Source organism: Cervus elaphus, chromosome 9 (genome assembly GCF_910594005.1).
Source record: "Cervus elaphus chromosome 9, mCerEla1.1, whole genome shotgun sequence".
NCBI classification, from domain to species: domain Eukaryota; kingdom Metazoa; phylum Chordata; class Mammalia; order Artiodactyla; family Cervidae; genus Cervus; species Cervus elaphus.
Window position 1 is genome coordinate 6,255,335 of NC_057823.1, and position 18,487 is coordinate 6,273,821.

The 18,487-nt window shown below is 40.4% G+C and overlaps 1 protein-coding gene and 1 non-coding gene across 3 annotated transcripts; both read right to left on the reverse strand.

The window, feature by feature from the left end:
* Nucleotides 1-1,472: 1,472 nt before the first annotated feature.
* On the reverse strand, nucleotides 1,473-17,519 carry ZNF879 (zinc finger protein 879). 2 transcript variants are annotated; one of them, XM_043910726.1, is made up of 5 exons: nucleotides 17,406-17,519; nucleotides 16,297-16,363; nucleotides 13,358-13,484; nucleotides 12,810-12,905; nucleotides 1,473-3,688 (listed from the first exon to the last, which is right to left on the reverse strand). In XM_043910726.1, the coding sequence occupies exons 2-5, from the start codon at nucleotides 16,327-16,329 to the stop codon at nucleotides 2,241-2,243; spliced, it is 1,704 nt and encodes a 567-aa protein (XP_043766661.1). In that variant the 5' UTR covers nucleotides 16,330-16,363; nucleotides 17,406-17,519; the 3' UTR covers nucleotides 1,473-2,240. The 2 variants fall into 2 exon arrangements, with proteins under 2 accessions (XP_043766661.1, XP_043766662.1); XM_043910727.1 differs by lacking the exons at nucleotides 12,810-12,905; nucleotides 13,358-13,484 and having other exon boundaries at nucleotides 17,406-17,488.
* LOC122701203 lies at nucleotides 11,995-12,194 on the reverse strand. Its single transcript, XR_006343032.1, has one exon. It is a non-coding gene; the product is annotated as a U2 spliceosomal RNA (small nuclear RNA).
* Nucleotides 17,520-18,487: the final 968 nt, after the last annotated feature.

The window sequence follows — 18,487 nt, forward strand, 5'->3', positions numbered from 1 at the left end:
TAAGCTTCCTAATGTTAAGACAACCCATGCATCTCCATGAATAACCTGTACTTATCAGTAAAACTAGTACTATGTCTAGGTACTTTTGGGCTCCATCTGCTTATGCTTTGTTTAGGATTTTTACATGTTGATGGATGATACTGGACTGCAATCCTTCTTGTATTTCCCTTGCCTGATTTTGGTACTGGGTTATATTAGAATCATCAAGCTTACAGATTATCGCCTCTGAAGGATCCTGCTAAAGACATAAACAATGTTACCTGCAAGTTTGATAGGCCTTGCCTTAAAAATAACTAGGCTCCATATTTTGTGTGATTTTATTTAATTTTTTGATGATTTTAGGACATTGATACCTGTGGAATGCTATGGTCTGAATCTTTGTGCCCCCTCAAAATACATGTTGAAATTCAACCCCAAAGGTGATGTTATTAGGAGGTGGAGCCTTGTGAGGTATCTATGCTACCTCCCTCATGCATAGATCAGTGCCCTTAAAAAAAGAGGCCCCTGAGAAATCCCTCACCATGACGGCATGGTGAGAAGGCACCAGAAATGAGTCAGGAAGGGGGTTTTAACCACAACACAAATCATGTTGATGCCCTGATTTTAGACTTCCCAGCCATAGCTGTGAGAAATAAATCTCCATTGTTTATAAGCTATCCAGTCTCTGGTATTCTGGTACAGCACTCCAAACTAAGAAGCTCTATCTTTCCTAGGAAAGTTATGTACTTCCTAGGAACTCCCTTAGGTAATCAGAGAATTTAAAAGAATGGTTGTATGAAAAGAGATATTGTGAGTAGAATACTAAATGACCCTGAAGAGTTTTTTCCTCTCAAGTCTGAAACAATGAGACTGATTAGTCCCAAGAGGCAAAGTTGAATTCACTATTTTTTGCTTTACTCAATCTCCACTCCTAACCCTTTTGAAGTTTTTTTTTTTTTTTAAAGCAACTTGGCAAATAGAAAAAAACTAACCATTTTTTTCAATGAAATGAGTATTCCTGTCCTTAAGTGCTTGCCTACTCCTGATAAAATTGGCAAAACTAGATGTTAGCCTCTGTGAAGCTCAACAAAATTAGTATGATTTGTTTTTATCTTGTTCAAATTACTGTTCATATTGTAGAAATGGTTTCTGGGATCAATAACTTGTTAAAGGACACAGTCCATTTTTTGGAGGAAAAAGCATCTGAACTTAAGAGTCTCAACTTTCGTCTAGTGGTCCTCAGAGTGTGGAAGGGAGTGAACACCACCTGATGGAGGTGAAAGTAAAATATAAGTGTGAAAACTACCTTGTTCACTTGACCTAACAGGAGGATAGCCAGAGTTCCATGTGTTCCTGGGTGTTCCTGGTGGCTGGTAACCAGAGAACACAAGGCAGCAGGCACACAGCCTGGCGGTCAAGAGTCATGCTCCCTATGCTTATATTGCAACATAATTTTTAACAACTCTGATCAGTAAATCAACTTGCAAAAGCAGTAGCTGTCTAAATTATCTTTAATTCTCAATGTAATACAACATTGGTAATCAATTTATGACAAAAACAAGTGAAATATCATGTACTTGGTGATTTGAAATAAAGTGACTTTAAATCTGATTCAGAATTTGGAACAAGTAGTCAGGGAGAACACTCCCAGAACTTAAACCAGTTTACAGAGTGATTTTTCAAGTGAATAGCTTAGGAAGCATGGGAGAAATAACTCAAAAGATTTAAAGACCACCAAGTACAGAAGTTACTGTTAAATTCTTACAAAAACAAATTTTACTGACAGTGAGGTAGTTCCAGGTCATCTGCTTACATTTCATCTCTAATACATTTTTCTTAGTACAACTGGCTTTGAAACTCAAATGCCGTTTCAAAAATATACAATCTTAGACTAATCCAAATCTGGATTTTATGGCTGCACTTTTCCATTAATCAACAAGCTTCCCAGTGATGCCTGTGAAAGCTGGTGGCTGTTACCACATTTCACCAGAAAAAAAATAAAATACTAACCCTTTGATCTGATAAATTTTTTATTTTATAGTCAGTAATAAGTTAAGAATGTATGAAGAAACATTTAATAGAAGCTTTCCTAATATTTCTAAGGTTACCCTGCATCATAAGTCTCTGATGTTTGGCAAGGTCTAAATCCTGAAGTTTAATGCACAATTAACTACTCCTCATGATTTTCTCCCCAGAATGAATTCTTAGATATTTTGTATGAAATGAACTTCAGTTGGAAGGTTTTTCCCCATGCATTTAACTTATAGTTTTTCTCCAGTATGAGTCCTCTGATGATTTGTAAGAGATGAGCTCTGACTGAAAGCTTTCCCACATTCTTTACATTTATAGGGCTTTTCCCCTGTATGAATTCTCATATGTGTCATAAGGGATGAACTTTGTCTAAAGGCTTTGCCACATACTTTACAATTATATGGTTTCTCTCCAGTATGAATTCTCTGGTGCTGAATGAGGGCTGAGCTTTGGTTGAAAGCTTTTTCACAGTCATTACATTTATAAGGTTTCTCTCCAGTATGGATTTTTCGATGAGTATTAACTGCTGAGTGGGAACTGAAAGCCTTTCCACATTCCTTACAATTATATGGTTTCTCTCCAGTATGGATTCTGTTGTGTATATTAAGCCGTGAAATCCAGGAGAAAGCTTTCCCACATTCATTACATTTGTAGGGTTTTTCTCCAGTATGAATTCTTTGATGTTGTATAAGAGCTGAGCTTTGGCTGAAGGCTTTCCCACATTCTTTACAGGCATAAGGTTTCTCACCAGTGTGAATTCTCTGATGTATAATAAGGGCTGAGTGGTAACTAAACACCTTTCCACACTCATTACAATTAAAAGGTTTCTCTCCAGTATGAATTCTGTGGTGTCTACTTAGTCGTGATATTGAAGTAAAGGCTTTCCCACACTGACTACATTCATATGGTTTCTCTCCAGTATGAATTCTATGATGCTGAATAAGGGATGAGCACTGGCTAAAGGTTCTCCCACATTCATTACACTTATAGGGCTTTTCTCCAGTATGAATTCGCTGGTGATTATTAAGGGATGAACTACCTTTAAATGTTTTTCCACATTCATTACATTTATAGGGTCTCTCTCCAGTATGCATTCTCTGATGTCCAATGAGAGATGTAGTGAAACTGAAGGCTTTTCCACATTCACTACATATATAAGGCTTCTCTCCAGTATGAACTCTCAGGTGCTGAGTTAGAGATGAGCTTTGGCTAAAAGCTTTCCTACATTCCTTACATTTATAGAGCTTCTCTCCAGTATGGATTCTCTGATGTTTACTCAGGGAAGAACTGTGGAGGAAGATTTTCCCACAGATATTACACTTGTAACACTTACGCACTGTGCTGATTCCCAGCTGTTTAAATAGAATTGAATACTGCTGTGAACAAGGTTTCCTTCCTCTGGAAACAATTCTGGGTTTTCTAATAAGTGATAATTTTAGATCAAGATTTTTCCCAAGGTCAATACCTATAAAGCTCTTGTCCTTCATGCATGTTTTCTTGATGGTAACTAAAATTTCCCTCAAAGGTCTGTTCTCTTTGCCTTGTTGATTCTCTAGGGTTTCCTCGTTTATGTAGATTTTTCCCAACTTAAAGTCAAAATGAACATCACCTAAGAGTTGATTCATTACTTCCTGATTTTCTTCTTCAGAAACTCTGGTTTCAAACAAGCTCTCCCATCCTAAAATAAAAGAAACATGTAAGTCTCTTTTGCACTGAGAATAAAGGAAAATAACAACAAAATACACAAGGACGGCTAACAAATATATTTATGGAGTCCTTAGAAAAGGCAATGCCAAAGAATGTTCAAACTACTGCACAACTGCACTCATTTCACACGCTAGCAAAGTAATGCTCAAAATTCTCCAAGTTAGGCTTCAACAGTACATGAACCAAGAACTTTCAGATATTCAAGCTGGATTTAGAAAAGGCAGAGGAACCAGAGGTCAAATTGGCAACATCTGCTGGATCATAGAAAAAGCATGAGAATTTCAGAAAAACATCTACTTTGCTTTATTGACGATGTCAAAGCTTTTGACTGTGAGGATCACAATAGACTATGGAAAATTCTTAAAAAGATGGGAGTACCAGACCACCTTACCTGCCTCCTGAGAAATCTGTATGCAGGTCAAAAAGCAACAGTTAGAAATGAACATGCAACAAGAGACTGGTTCCAAATCGGGAAAGGAGTACGTCAAGGTTGTATACTGTCACCCTGCTTATTTAACTTATATGCAGAGTACATCAAGCAAAATGCTGGGCTGGATGAAGCACAAGCTGGAATCAAGATTGCTGGGAGAAATATCAATAACCTCAGCTATGCAGATGACACCACCCTTATGGCAGAAGGCAAAGAGGAACTAAAGGGCCTCTTGATGAAAGTGAAAGAGGAGAGTAATAAAGCTGGCTTAAAACTCAATATTCAATAAACTAAGATTATGGCATCCAGTCCTATCACTTCATGGCAAATAGACAGGGAACCAAAGGAAACAGTGACAGACTTTATTTTCTTGGGCTCCAAAATCACTGCAGATGGTGACTGTAGCCATGAAATGAAAAGATGCTTGCTCCCTGGAAAAAAAGCTATGACAAACCTAGACAGTGTATTAAAAAGCAGAGACATCTCTTTGCTGACAAATGCCCATCTAGTCAAAGCTACGGTTTTTCCAATAGTCATGTATGGATGTGAGAGTTGGACCATAAAGAAAGCTGAGCACCAAAGATTTGATGCTTTTGAACTGTGGTGTTGGAGAAGACTCTTGCAAGTCCCTTGGACAGCAAGGAGATCCAACCAGTCCATCCTAAAGGAAATCAGTCTTGAATATTCATTGGAAGGACTGATACTGAAGCTGAAACTCCAATATTTTGGCCAACTGATGTGAAGAACTGACTCACTGGAAAAGACCCTGAAGCTGGGAAAGATTAAAGGCAGGAGGAGAAGGGGATGGCACAGGATGAGATGGTTGGATGGCATCACCAACTTGATGGACATGAATCTGAGTAAGCTCCAGGACTTGGGTGATGGACAGGGAAACCTGGCGTGCTGCAGTCCATGGGGTCACAATGAGTCGGACATGACTGAGCAACTGAACTGAACTGAGAAAAGGGTGAAAAAAATAAAAGCAAGAGAAAGAAGCAGAATGGAAGATCTACCTGGGTGGGAAAATGTCTGAAGAAAACTATATGTGGGTGGGCTGAGGAACTGAGAGCGCAGCTCTTCCAATAAAGGAACCAGGCCTGATTTAGTAACAAAGCAGAGGTCAGCAGGGTATATAGTATTTCTGTGTACAGCAGGTTGTATATTATTCAGCTTCATCTTTCAGGTCAGCCACCAGTGCACTAAAGCCAAAACCAAGAGAAAACTGCAGAGGGGCTATAAACAAGTGGAAGAAGCACAGACTGTAAAAGTCTCTCTGAAACACAGCCTCAGCTAGTGAAGTTTCCGGATTCCCTTGAGTGCTATGAATAATGTAATACATTTCACTGACAGTATCTACTTAGTATCCACTATGTACCACACAAAGGTCAAGACTCAGGATTATAGAGAACATGCCAGATAAGAGTCCCATTTTTTCACAAGGTTTACATTCTAGTAGCCAATACTGACAATGATCAAGTAACTAAATAAAGTACTGGGAGTGATGACAACTGTGAGAAAATAAACAAAAACAAGGTGATGTGTACAACCTGATATTTCAAACTATGATGAGGAAATAAAATTAAAGATTTAAATAACATAGAGTTGTCCATGTAAAAATTGGGTAAGAAGAGCAATTACAAAGGCTATAAGGCAGGAATAAGCTCTGTGTGTTTGCAGACTATAAAGAACCAGTGTGGCCAAATAAGCAAGAGGCAAACGGGGGAGAATGCTACAAGAGGAAAAATGAGATGGGCAGGGGGTCATATCATGCAAGGTCTTATAAAATATAGGGCAGTGTTTGGAATTTCTTCTAAGGATCACTGGGGGGTTGGAGGAACATAATAGTTCTGTTTAAAAAGGAAACCTATGGAGTTGTGTGACAAATGGGCTGTAATTGGGGACAGAGGAAAATAAAACAAAGACAGGTACAGGGCTGCCAATTAGGAGGCTGAGACAGTCTTCCTGGATGAAGGTTATGGCAGTTTGCACTGATATGGAAACAGAAGTAGGCACACTGGAGTATTTTAAAAGCAGAAATGACAGGTATGTTCACCTGTGAAAGGGGAGTACAGAATAAGCGAGAGGACTCAATAATAATAATGCCTAGCTTTTGGCTTGGGGTTTCCCTGGTGGCTCAGATGCTAAAGACTCTGCCTGCAATGCAAGAGACTTGGGTTCAATCCCTGGGTCAGAAACATCCCCTGGAGAAGGGAATGGTTACCCACTCCACTATTCTTGCCTGGAGGATTCCATTAACAGAAGAGGCTGGTGGGTTAAAGTCCAAGGGGTCGCAAAGAGTCAAACACAACTGAGCAACTGACACTCTAGCTTGGGGAATCCAATGGAGATGTGGGCCATATAGTGATACAGGGAACACTGGGAGAGTCCATTTTTGAAAATGATTTTCTGTCTACCATTTTTATCATTTAGAATACTATTTAAGAATGGGGTTACTGATTCAAAAGCAATGAATGTATTTTATAAGAGGAATGAATGTATTTTATAATAGAGCTTTAATATTTAATATTCTTAACTAAAAAAGAAATGTATAATCATTAAGAAAAAATAAGAAACTCCAGAAAACTATTTAAACAAAAATATAGTTCACCCATAAACATATCATGCAAATATAATCAATCACTGCTAAATGTGGAATTTAGCTCACCAGAATTTTTCTATATATAAAGAAAACACTTTTACTTAAAAAATTAAAATGGGTTGAAACTAACCTCCCTGCACCACTTCACTTAAAAAAAACTGTGTGGTACATATATACAATAAAATATTACTCAGCCATTAAAAAGAATGAAATCATGCCATTTGCAGCAATGTGGACAGACCTACAGTGTCATACTGAGTGAAGTTAAGTCAGAGAAAGAAATATCATATGACATCCCTTACATGTGGAATCTAAAAAGAAATGAAACAAATGAATTTACATACAAAACATAGAGACTCACAGACTTAGAAAAAGGAACTTATGGCTGCCAGTGGGAAGGGAGAGTGAGGGACTTTGGGAAGGTCACATACACACTGCTATATTCAAAGTGGATATCCAGCAAGGACCTATAGTACACGGACCTCTGTTTAACATTGAGTGCCAGCCTGGATGGGAGAGGAGTCTGGGGGAGAAAGGATGCATGTATACTTACGGCTGAGTCCCTTCCCTGTTCACCTGAAACCACCACAAATTGTTAACTGGTTATATACCAACACAAAATAAAACCTTTAAAGTTTGGGGGAAAAATCATGAACTTCTCTCCATGTGAATGACAGCAGGCTGATATCATTCTGATGGCTACAGAATGTTCCAGTACATGAATATGTCACATTTAATAAATCCCCTTCTAAGTCATTTAGCTTACTTTACTCCAAGTAATGCCTCATGTTAAAGCAAATATTCCTTTACACTATCTGCAACTCTGCACAATTATGGAATTATTTTCTTAAGAAAAATTCTTAAGCCTGGGATTTATGTGAATAAAGTCAGAAATACTTCAAATCAAAATCCCACGAAAGATACTGCTGACTGCTCAGAACAGCAGCAAAACATTGGATGTATATTTCTTAACCTTTTGTAATATTCCCTATTAAAGGGAAAAATGATATTGCTTTACTTTGAATTTCTTTGATTTATAATGAAGCTGAGTAGTTTTTCAATAAATCTTTTTAATCATAACTCTTGCCTTGAGAACCCCATGAACAATATGAAAAGGCAAAAAGATAGGACACTGAAAGATGAACTCCCCAGGTCATGCTACTGGAGATCAGCAGAGAAATAACTCCAGAAAGAATGAAGGGATGGAGCCAAAGCAAAAACAACACCCAGTTGTGGATGTGACTGGTGATAGAAGCAAGGTCCGATGCTGTAAAGAGCAATATCGCATAGGAACCTGGAATGTTAGGTCCATGAATCAAGGCAAATTGGAAGTGGTCAAACAGGAGGTGGCAAGAGTGAATGTCGACATTCTAGGAAATCAGCGAACTAAGATGGACTGGAATGGGTGAATTTAACTCAGATGACCATTATATCTACTACTGTGGGCAGGAACCCCTTAGAAGAAATGGAGCAGCCATCATAGTCAACAAGAGTCCAAAATGCAGTACTTGGATGTAATCTCAAAAACGACAGAATGATCTCTGTTCGTTTCCAAGGCAAACCATTCAATATCATGGTAATCCAACTCTATGCCCCGACCAGTAACACTGAAGAAGCTGAAGTTGAACAGTTCTATGAAGAACTACAAGACCTTTTAGAACTAACACCCCAAAAAGTTGTCTTTTTCATTACAGGGGACTGGAATGCAAAAGTAGGATCAAGAAACACCTGGAGTAACAGGCAAATTTGGCCTTGGAGTACAGAATGAAGCAGAGCAAAGGCTAACAGAGTTTTGCCAAGAGAACGCACTGGTCATAGCAAACACCCTCTTCCAACAACACAAGAGAAGATGCTACACATGGACATCACCAGATGGTCAGCACCAAAATCAGTCTGATTATATTCTTTGCAGCCAAAGATGGAGAAACTCCATAGAGTCATCAAAAACAACATCATGAGCTGACTGTGGCTCAGATCATGAACTCCTTATTGCCAAATTCAGACTGAAATTGAAGAAAGTAGGGAAAACCACTAGACCATTCAGGTATGACCTAAATCAAATCCCTTATGATTATACAGTGGAAGTAAGAAATAGATTTAAGGGACTAGATCTGATAAGAGTGCCTGGTGAACTATGGATGAAGGTTCATGACATTGTACAGGAGACAGGGATCAAGACCATCCCCAAGAAAAAGAAATGCAGAAAAGCAAGATGGCAATCTGAGGAGGCCTTACAAATAGCTATGAAAAGAAGAGAAGTGAAAAGCAAAGGAGAAAAGGAAAGATATACCCATTTGAATGCAGAGTTCCAAAGAATAGCAAGGAGAGACAAGAAAGCCTTCCTCAGTGATCAATGCAAAGAAATAGAGGAAAACAACAGAAATGGGAAAGACTAGAGATCTCTTCAAGAAAATTAGAGATACCAAGGGAACATTTCATGCAAAGATGGGCTCAATACAGGACAGAAATGGTATGGACCTAACAGAAGTAGAAGATATTAAGAGATGACAAGAATACACAGAAGAACTATACAAAAAAGATCTTCACGACCCAGATAATCATGATGGTGTGATCATTCACCTAGAGCCAGACATCCTACAGTGTGAAGTCAAGTGAGCCTTAGGAAACATCATGAAGAACAAAGCTAGTGGAGGTGATGGAATTCCAGTTGAGCTATTTCAAATCCTGAAAGATGATGCTGTGAAAGTGCTGCATTCAATATGTCAGCAAATTTGGAAAACTCAGCAGTGGCCACAGGACTGGGAAAGGTCAGTTTTCATTACAATCCCAAAGAAAGGCAATGCCAAAGAATGCTCAAACTACCGCACAATTGCACTTATCTCACATGCTGATAAAGTAATACACCAAATTCTCCAAGCCAGGCTTCAGCAATACGTGAACCATGAACTTCCAGATGTTCAAGCTGGATTTAGAAAAGGCAGAGGAACCAGAGATCAAATTGCCAACATCTGCTGGATCATTGAAAAAGCAAGAGAGTTCCAGAAAAGCATCTATTTCTGCTTTATTGACTATGCCAAAGCCTTTGACTCTGTGGATAACAATAAACTGGAAAATTCTGAAAGAGATGGGAATACCAGACCACCTGACCTGCCTCTTGAGAAACCTGTATGCAGGTCAGGAAGCAACAGTTAGAACTGGACATGGAACAACAGACTGGTTCCAAATAGGAAAAGGAGTACATCAAGGCTGTATATTGTTACCCTACTTATTTAACTTATATGCAGAGTACATCATGAGAAACACTGGGCTGGAAGAAGCACAAGCTGGAATCAAGATTGCCAGGAGAAATATCAAAAACACAGATGGCACCACCCTTATGGCAGAAATTGAAGAAGAACCAAAGAGCCTCTTGATGAAAGTGAAAGGGGAGAGTGAAAAAGTTGGCTTAAAGCTCAACATTCAGAAAACTAAGACCATGGCATCTGGTCCCATTACTTCATGGCAAATAGATGGGGAAACAGTGGAAACAGTGGTTGACTATTTTGGGGGGGCTCCAAAATCACTGCAGATGGTGATTGCAGCCAGGAAATTAAAAGACGCTTACTCCTTGCAAGATAAGTTATGACCAACCTAGACAGCACATTAGAAAGCAGAGACATTACTCTGTCAACAAAGGTCCATCTAGTCAAGGCTATGGTTTTTCCAGTAGTCATGTATGGATGTGACAGTTTGACTATAAAGAAAGCTGAGCACCGAAAAATTGATGCTTTTGAACTGTGGTGTTGGAGGAGACTCTTGAGAGTCCCTTGGACTGCAAGGAGATCCAACCAGTCCATCCTAAAGGAGATCAGTCCTGGGTGTTCATTGGAAGGACTGATGTTGAAGCTGAAACTCCTATGTTTGGCCACCTGATGTGAAGAGCTGACTCACTGGAAAAGATCCTGATGCTGGGAAAGATGGAGGGCAGGAGGAGAAGGGGACGACAGAGGACAAGATGGCTGGATGGAATCACTGACTCGATGGACATGGCTTTGGGTGGACTCCTGGATTTGGTGATGGACAGGGAGGCCTGGCATGCTGCGGTTCATGAGGTCGCAAAGAGTTGGACACGACTAAGCGACTGAACTGACTGACTTGTGTCTTTGGAACTTTCCCCCTTCTTTTTACTTTTATATCCCATAGCCATGACAGCAATGATAGCAATATTAAGAGGGAAAAATGGGAAACTAAAATTTCCAAAAGGAAGATTGTTTAATAAAATATGGCTTAACAATACACTAGAGTTCTTTCAAGGAGGTAGATCTCTATTCAATGAAGCCTAAATAATTGAAGATTTATAATTAAAAACAAGCTCAAAAACAATATGTACAATCAATCTGTTTCTCTGTGTGTGTGTCTTTCTCATACATAAACACACTCAAATATTCATAGTTTGAAAGAATAGTAAAGTATTAACAATGACTCTGTATGGTTGGTAAAATTTCAAATCAATCTTTTCTTTTGTTTTTCTGTTTCTCACTTTTTAACAATACCATGCACACTTCAAATAAATTAAAAATAATTAATTTTTTAAATCTTACAAAAGAATATAGTCAATTTAAAATTAATAATTTCTTTGCCAATCAGAAAGCTCACAACCAAATTTGAAACTCATCCAACAGATATATTTATATCTGACAGCTGATTGAATTTCTGTTTCATATTGTTATTCTTATAGTCAGATACCTCCATCCATCCATGGAATATGGCAGAATATATGTCAGTATGTGGTACAGAAAAAAATCACTGAAATGAAAAAAGACTTGGGTCTTCAAAGCAACGGGCCCCATAAATGCTGAATAACCAAAAAACCAAACTTCCTTGATATAACTTAATGAAACTTGTGAATTTCAAAAATGAAAAGGATATCAAAAAATAAAAAAGGAGAAAAGGGTTTTCTAAATGGAAACAGAGGTGGTGGGGGAAAGAGAGGACTTATAGTCAACAATACTCAGTGCCTCAAAACAGTGGAACAAAGGTTGAACAATTTCTAGGAAATAAAAACTGATGCCAGAATTCTGGATACTAAACATAATTCCCACAGGAGAGGGAAAAGAATTGATATTAGACATGCACAAATACAGTATACATGAACCTTTCTGAAACATTAGTCAGGAAACACTCTAGTCAAACCAAAGGCAAAAATCTCAAGACAGAACTCATAAATAGAAACACAAGACTGAACTGACACAGAAAGCCTGTCTTTTGCCATCAGAATAAATAAATTCCGGACAAGGAGCAAAACTCAAAAGAGTTAGTCATCCTCTGGTGTCAGAAACAAAGACAAAATTCAAAGTGGAACAGAAAGCAAGACCTTATGATTCAGCAACCCACAGGGATTTTAGAGATTGAGAGATACATTCTAGCAGCCAGGGTATGGAACATACTATTTTAAACTGTTAAGAACAGATACTACACTTGATCTGAGCCAAAAGGCCGAGAAGTGATAGAACATGTTATTTTAAAATTGTTTCACACCAAAAGAATGAGGAGAAAGCTATGTTTAATATCTGAAAACCTTCTGCCTAAATTTAATAACTGTTACCATTTTGCTAACCTTGCTGTCTCTCTCTTGCTAGTACATAAATATACATGCATCATTTTGGCTTTTTAGCTAAACCATGTGTAAAAAGTTGCAGATAAGCCAAAGCAAAAACCCAAGATGGGACAATGAGGAATGCATTGTAGTGATAAAAGGTTTGTTCAAATCATAAAAAGAAAATAATTTAAGAAAATAATCAATCCAGTAAAAGAAAAAAAAGGGAGAAGATATGAATCACAAACCTTTACACATTACATGCTCTGCATTTAAATTACAAAGGATATATGACAAAGTGCAACTCATATTGGAAGAATTCAACTCTCCCTCTGAACCTGCTATACCAAGTACTCAAAAAGGCTGAGTGAAGATATATCCTTGCCAGCATTTCCCACCTATCTTGACACATCAAGGAGGGTCTTGGTCAGTATCTCCCAAGCATGGTCAGTGTCTCCTCCTTACTGATCAGCAAAGCCGAAGAAGCTCAGAAATGCGATGCCCATTTCCCGATTACTGTCACTCACCTAGATATGTGCTTTGAGAAACTCCATTTTCCACCATCCAGGGGTCTTCCCCTTGTTCTAACTGGAGGATAACTTTTGGTTTGGAAAACAGAATCCCTGTTCATGAGCAAGAAAGAGAATGAATCCATGGTGCAAGACATGAGTGGCCAGTCACTCACTCAGATCCAGCCTCAGAGTCTGGGGCAAAGGGACAGTTGAAAGTAATAGAATTGTTCTGAGAAGGGCTTGAAACTGGGCTCCCAGAGGATGGCCAGGTGGTGGTCTCAGGAAGGAAGTCAGGGCTCTGGCTGTGCATTCCTCTAGGCTGGAACCTCTTGTGAGACCCAGGGGGACAGAGTTCAGGGCGCAGAAGACAGGAGAAGTACAGAAGGATGCCCGTCACCAACTCTGCCAAGCTGAGACCTGTCCCTGCAGCTGAGGGCAACAGCAACTGCTACTTTCTGAGTCCACCTGTGGGCTGAACCTGGCCATGCCCTCCAAATGTCCTCCTCGGAGAGGGCACCAAGGTGCTCCCCCAGCAGATTCTACATCACCAGGAAATGCCTTACCCAGAGAGGACAGGGTGCTGTAGTTCTCCAGCATCACCTCCTGGTACAAGGTTCTCTGCGCCGAGTCTAGGCACAGCCACTCGTCCCGGCTGAAGAACACAGCCACATCCCTGAATGTCACAGACACCTGTAACAGAAACCCATTCCTGCTCGCCCAGGACCATACCCCCAGTGGGATGGCTGAGCAGCAACTCTGTCACCATTCTAGGTTCTGAGCAATTTCAAGCTGAATACTTCCTGACCACCCCTCCTTTACTAAGCACATACATGTCTGTCACCTACCTACTGTCAGTGAGGCACTGTGCTCCCAGCAACACGAAATCCAGCAGACAAACAAGGTAAAACACTTGAAGTCATGGAATAAAATCAGAATGATGGAAACACAGAACTCTAGGCATAGAAAGGTACAATCATCTAGACCAAACTCATTTTACAGGTGAGACGTGAGAACTGGGTTTTAGAAGGAGCCTCCAGGTGTGTGTGGATTCTGTGGTCACCTTGGGCCATCTCTCTCGGGTGAAAGGACGCTGCCAGTCACAGTGAAGGGGGCTTCAAGAATGCCCCAGGCATGGCTTTCCCAGAAGCAGGCCCAGCATGGTGGGCTGCACAATCTTTGAAGAGCCAGGTGACAAGGCTGCGGTTGGCACTCTCTCTCCCCATCCCAGAAGTCTTTGTTCTACTTCTCTCTGAAACCGAGCAGGAGCCCTGAGGGGCCCTCCTGTATACATAAAGCCTTCCCATGTTCTCCATTTCTCCTTTGTAGGCAAAGGGCTTCAACCTCCTAGACCTTCCTGAATACCCAGGGGCATATTCAAACAGTCACTCAAGAGGGAATTGAGGGACTGCAGCAACAAAGGACCAGCAGTCAAGAAACAACAGAGCAGCCGAAAAGCAGGGTCCTGGTTCCCACTCAAGGGACATACATAAGAATGGTTCTTTGAGCTCTCCTAAGGGAACTAAGGCCCCCACCCAGGTAGAGGATGGTTACTCAAGGCTGAGTACACCAGCGCTGAAACACTGCCCTGTTACCTCACTATCAACCAGTCAGAAGAAATTTACAGGCTGCAGTCCTTATCTCAAATTCTGCCTAAAAAAACTTTTCCCTGAAAACCATCAGGGAGTTGAGTTTTTTGCGTACAAGCCATCTGTTCTTCTTGCTTGGTCCTACAATAAACCTTTCCCACTCCAAACTCTGATGTTTTGGTTTGTTTGGCCTCATGGTACATCAGACACACGAATGTGGCTTTGGGAACATCTCCTGCTTCAGTGCATCACAAGTCACCTGTTTTAAACTGGTGGTCCCTTTCTTTTATTATTAAGAATCTTTTTTTTTTTTTAAAGCAAATTAGGAATTATCAATAAGCAAAAGAAAAAGGAATGTTGGATTTCCCTGGCAGTCCAGTGGTTAAGACTCTATGCTCCCACTGCAGAGAGCATGGGTTCCATCCCTGGTCAGGGAACTAAGATCCTACATGCCACACAGTGCAGACAAAAAAAGAAAAAGGAACATTAATCTAACTTCCTACCATCAAAAACAAGGTTTGTTAACTTCTTGTGTGTTCTTTCAGACTTTTTACATGATAATATGGCTCTAAATTTAAATAAAAATAAAATGTTACAGATAACTTTATCCCACTATTTGCTGCCACGTATCTCACAGTATAGATTACTTATAGATTATTAGACGGTTTACTTAACTATCTACTGGTGGGTATTTAGGTTATTTCCATTTTTGTAACCCTAAAAAATACTGGATTGAGCGTCCCTGCACATCACAAAAAAGCTTATTTTCTTAGGACACATTTCTAGAGGTAAAAATACTTCCACACTTTATCCCCAAAATCCAGAAAGGTGGTCACAAGGCCAGGGTGTTCTTTGACTGGTAAATGCAAAAGCAAATTAAAAATAAGAGGCTGTTAGAAATAAGTGAGAAGACTCCAACCGCATCCTTTATTTTCTTTCCAAATTTCCCTTACCAAACGTATGTAAGTCTTTTTAATGGCTAAATAAGTCATCAGCCAGTCTCACAATTCAGGACTGTTTCCTCAGAGACCTGGTAACCATTTCTTTGAATGTGCCAACATCACTATTTCCTAGGAGGAGATGGGCCTAACTTGTCATCTGACAAATTTCCAAACTGCAAAACTGGGTTATAGCACTTAGCTATATACAAGTGAGCTTTCTGTCTCTGCAATCTCTTTAGTGGATTGCCAGTGATACACAATACATTCTGGTGTAATGTTTACTCAATAATAAAAGTGTTTTCTTTCTCTTCTACTGATGTGGAAAGCTTTTCTGGATTGGAAAGAGATTATGCTTTTAATTATTGTTCCCCAAGTGAAAGGGCAAAGAAGGGAAGAAATCACTGTGAACCAGATGCTTCTCCCTCAGGGAAGTCTCACTTCCCTGAATCTGTCCCCTCCCCCAAAACACAGCCCAAATTGTAACTTCTTTTCCTTTCAACATCTATATGAGCCTAACACTGCTCATATATATAAAACTGCACAATAGTAGGAAGCATCTCTGACCATTAGGTCTTTTTTCTAGGATCTTCTTAGAAAATCACCTAGACCCCTTATCAGGTATTACTGTAGAAGATTAGTTCTCAGTTGATTTCCTAGTGTTACGGGAAAGATTTGACTCCCCTATGTCTCTGCGCTCCAAGGGGCAAAACAAACCTGGATCCTTCACAAAGCTCTAGGCGTGGCACTGGCATGGGGGCTGTGGGCCCATTCATTTCCAAGTCAACAAGCACTAACTGGTTAAATGGAAAATTCACAGAGAGGCTGGCCCTGCAGCAAGGGAAACACCGTCTTTTTGGAGTTCCTCAATTCTGGTCCCTCAGTGGATGTCATTACCTAGAAAAGCTCAACAATAGATAACGCATGTTCCCAACCTCTGAACCCAGAAGGCAGTTCAATAAAGAAGCCTTCACTCACCAGAGCCTGGGCTGGCAGCAACCTTCTGGCCATTACTTCCTCCTGCTGCTGCTTTTAGGGAGGGCACCTAAAAGGGAGAAAGAAACTGTGAGGTCTTTCCACTCTACCTGCACTCCCCTCCTCATTAGGGTTAGACCAGGTTAAGAGTCTTCACAGGCTGAGCACCCTTTAGAAACCAGAGGAACCCTGGACACCCCGGCATTTCTGAGTTGGAGGGGACCTGTGCTTTGACCACCAAAACCAGGAGTGCACAGTAAGCAGACTTCCAGTCACTGAGCCTGCAACCTTTCAGCCAATGATTTATGAATAAAGATGAATCAAATGAGGGTATTAGAACCACCCGATACAAATTAACACTGTAAACAGTAGTCACACCGGGCTCACAGAGACGTTAAACTAATGAGAAATGACAAATATTCTTCACATCTGCATTTAAGTATTTTGAGCTATAGTAATTAGGATTGTAATAATTCTTCAAATGTAATTTTAAGAATTGGTGTCCTTTTCAGAAACAGCCGACCAAAAACTAGTCCTCTTCTCTTCCTCTTGGACGTTGTGTTTCCTTTGTGAAGAGAGTTATCAAACCTTCTTAACTGTAAAAGGAAACATTACCGATCCACCTTCTCTACCCCCATCCTCCTAAAAGTACAAGACTCAGAAAAATACCTTTGTTGGCTCGAAATGAATTTAAAATTTAGAGAAAAGGGAGGTAACTTAGCATGTGGACAAAATTAAACACAAAAGGAACAGTTAAGTCACTTAGGATTCACCCTAGAAGAACAATGCCAAAATACAAGGTTGGCAAAACGTATAAACATTAAGTTTCAACTGTAGGGGGAAAATACCAACAAACGGTAAAAGCTGAAAACCACCCCAGGGCTCACGAATCCTGAAATGAGACACAGCTCCTGGAAGCCTGGCCCAGACTGAGCCGCGCCGTCCGTCGAGGGGCCTTGCCGGGGCAACGCCCCCTCCTCCGACCGGGTTCACCTGCCAAGGCCGCCTGGGCTTGGACGCCCGAAGCTGGGACTCGCTGTGGCTGACCCTCTGTCCGCTCCCCGCTGTAGGAGTCTAACACCCCGGGCCCACTTCTCAAAGGCAGTCTATACCTGGGCTCGCCGGGACGTGGGAAGCGGCGGGCCCTACAGAAGGTAAGAGAACCACCTAGCGTAGGGATGTTTAGCGTCGCCGCCGCCAGGCCACCGGGCAAAACTGCGCGTGCGTACAGGAGACCCATAGCGCTTTTCCTTTCGAACTATACTTCCCAGACGTCTCCAGGGCACGGCCCTCTACGGAGTCCGAGAAGGTCCAAGGAAGGGAAGGCTAGAGAAAGCAGTCTTGCAAAAACCAGAGGAGGCTGAAGCCTCGTCTTTCAGCCTCTGCTGTAACCACGTGTCCTTTCGTGCACCCGTTTTATTTAAAATTATGATGACAATTATAATCAGTGGAAAAAGTGAGTATGTAATAGAAAATGTGGAAGACTAGCCGCTTGCTGCTGCTTTTTCTTGGTTATTGAGAAAACAGTATCTAACGAATTTTTAAATTAAATTGTCTAAATTTTGTAACCTATAATAAAGTATATATATTTTTTAACTGACACATTGGGTAAAAACAAAAACATAGACCTAGTATTGCTCTTTTCATGACATTCATTACTTCTTTTAAAAGGGTTCCTTTAAATTGTAAAGCTTGTTTTCCGGTATTGAGAGTAACCCCCTTCTTTACCACTGTGTCCTCATTGTCTGGCACTGTACATACCAAATAATACCTATTCTAAAAATATCAAGTGAATGCTTTTTAAAATATCCACCATTACAGTTTACAACACCAAGCCTAAAACCAAAGGACACCTTAAGGGAGAAAATAAAGAGATGAATTATTATGTACCAGGAAAATAATATGAGAAAGAGATCTGGGATCACAGTGTTACAAAGATCATTTCAAAGCAAAAACAGTCAAGTGCAACAGTACACATTGCTAACCTTAGGGAATTGTTAATCAAAACCACAGTGAGCTAGCACTTTATCCATTAGGACTCAGTTCAGTTCAGTCACTCAGTCATGTCCAACTCTGCGACCCCATGAATCGCAGCACGCCAGGCCTCCCTGTCCATCACCAACTCCAGGAATTTACTCAGACTCATGCCCATCGAGTCAGTGGTGCCACCCAGCCATCTCATCCTCTGTCGTCC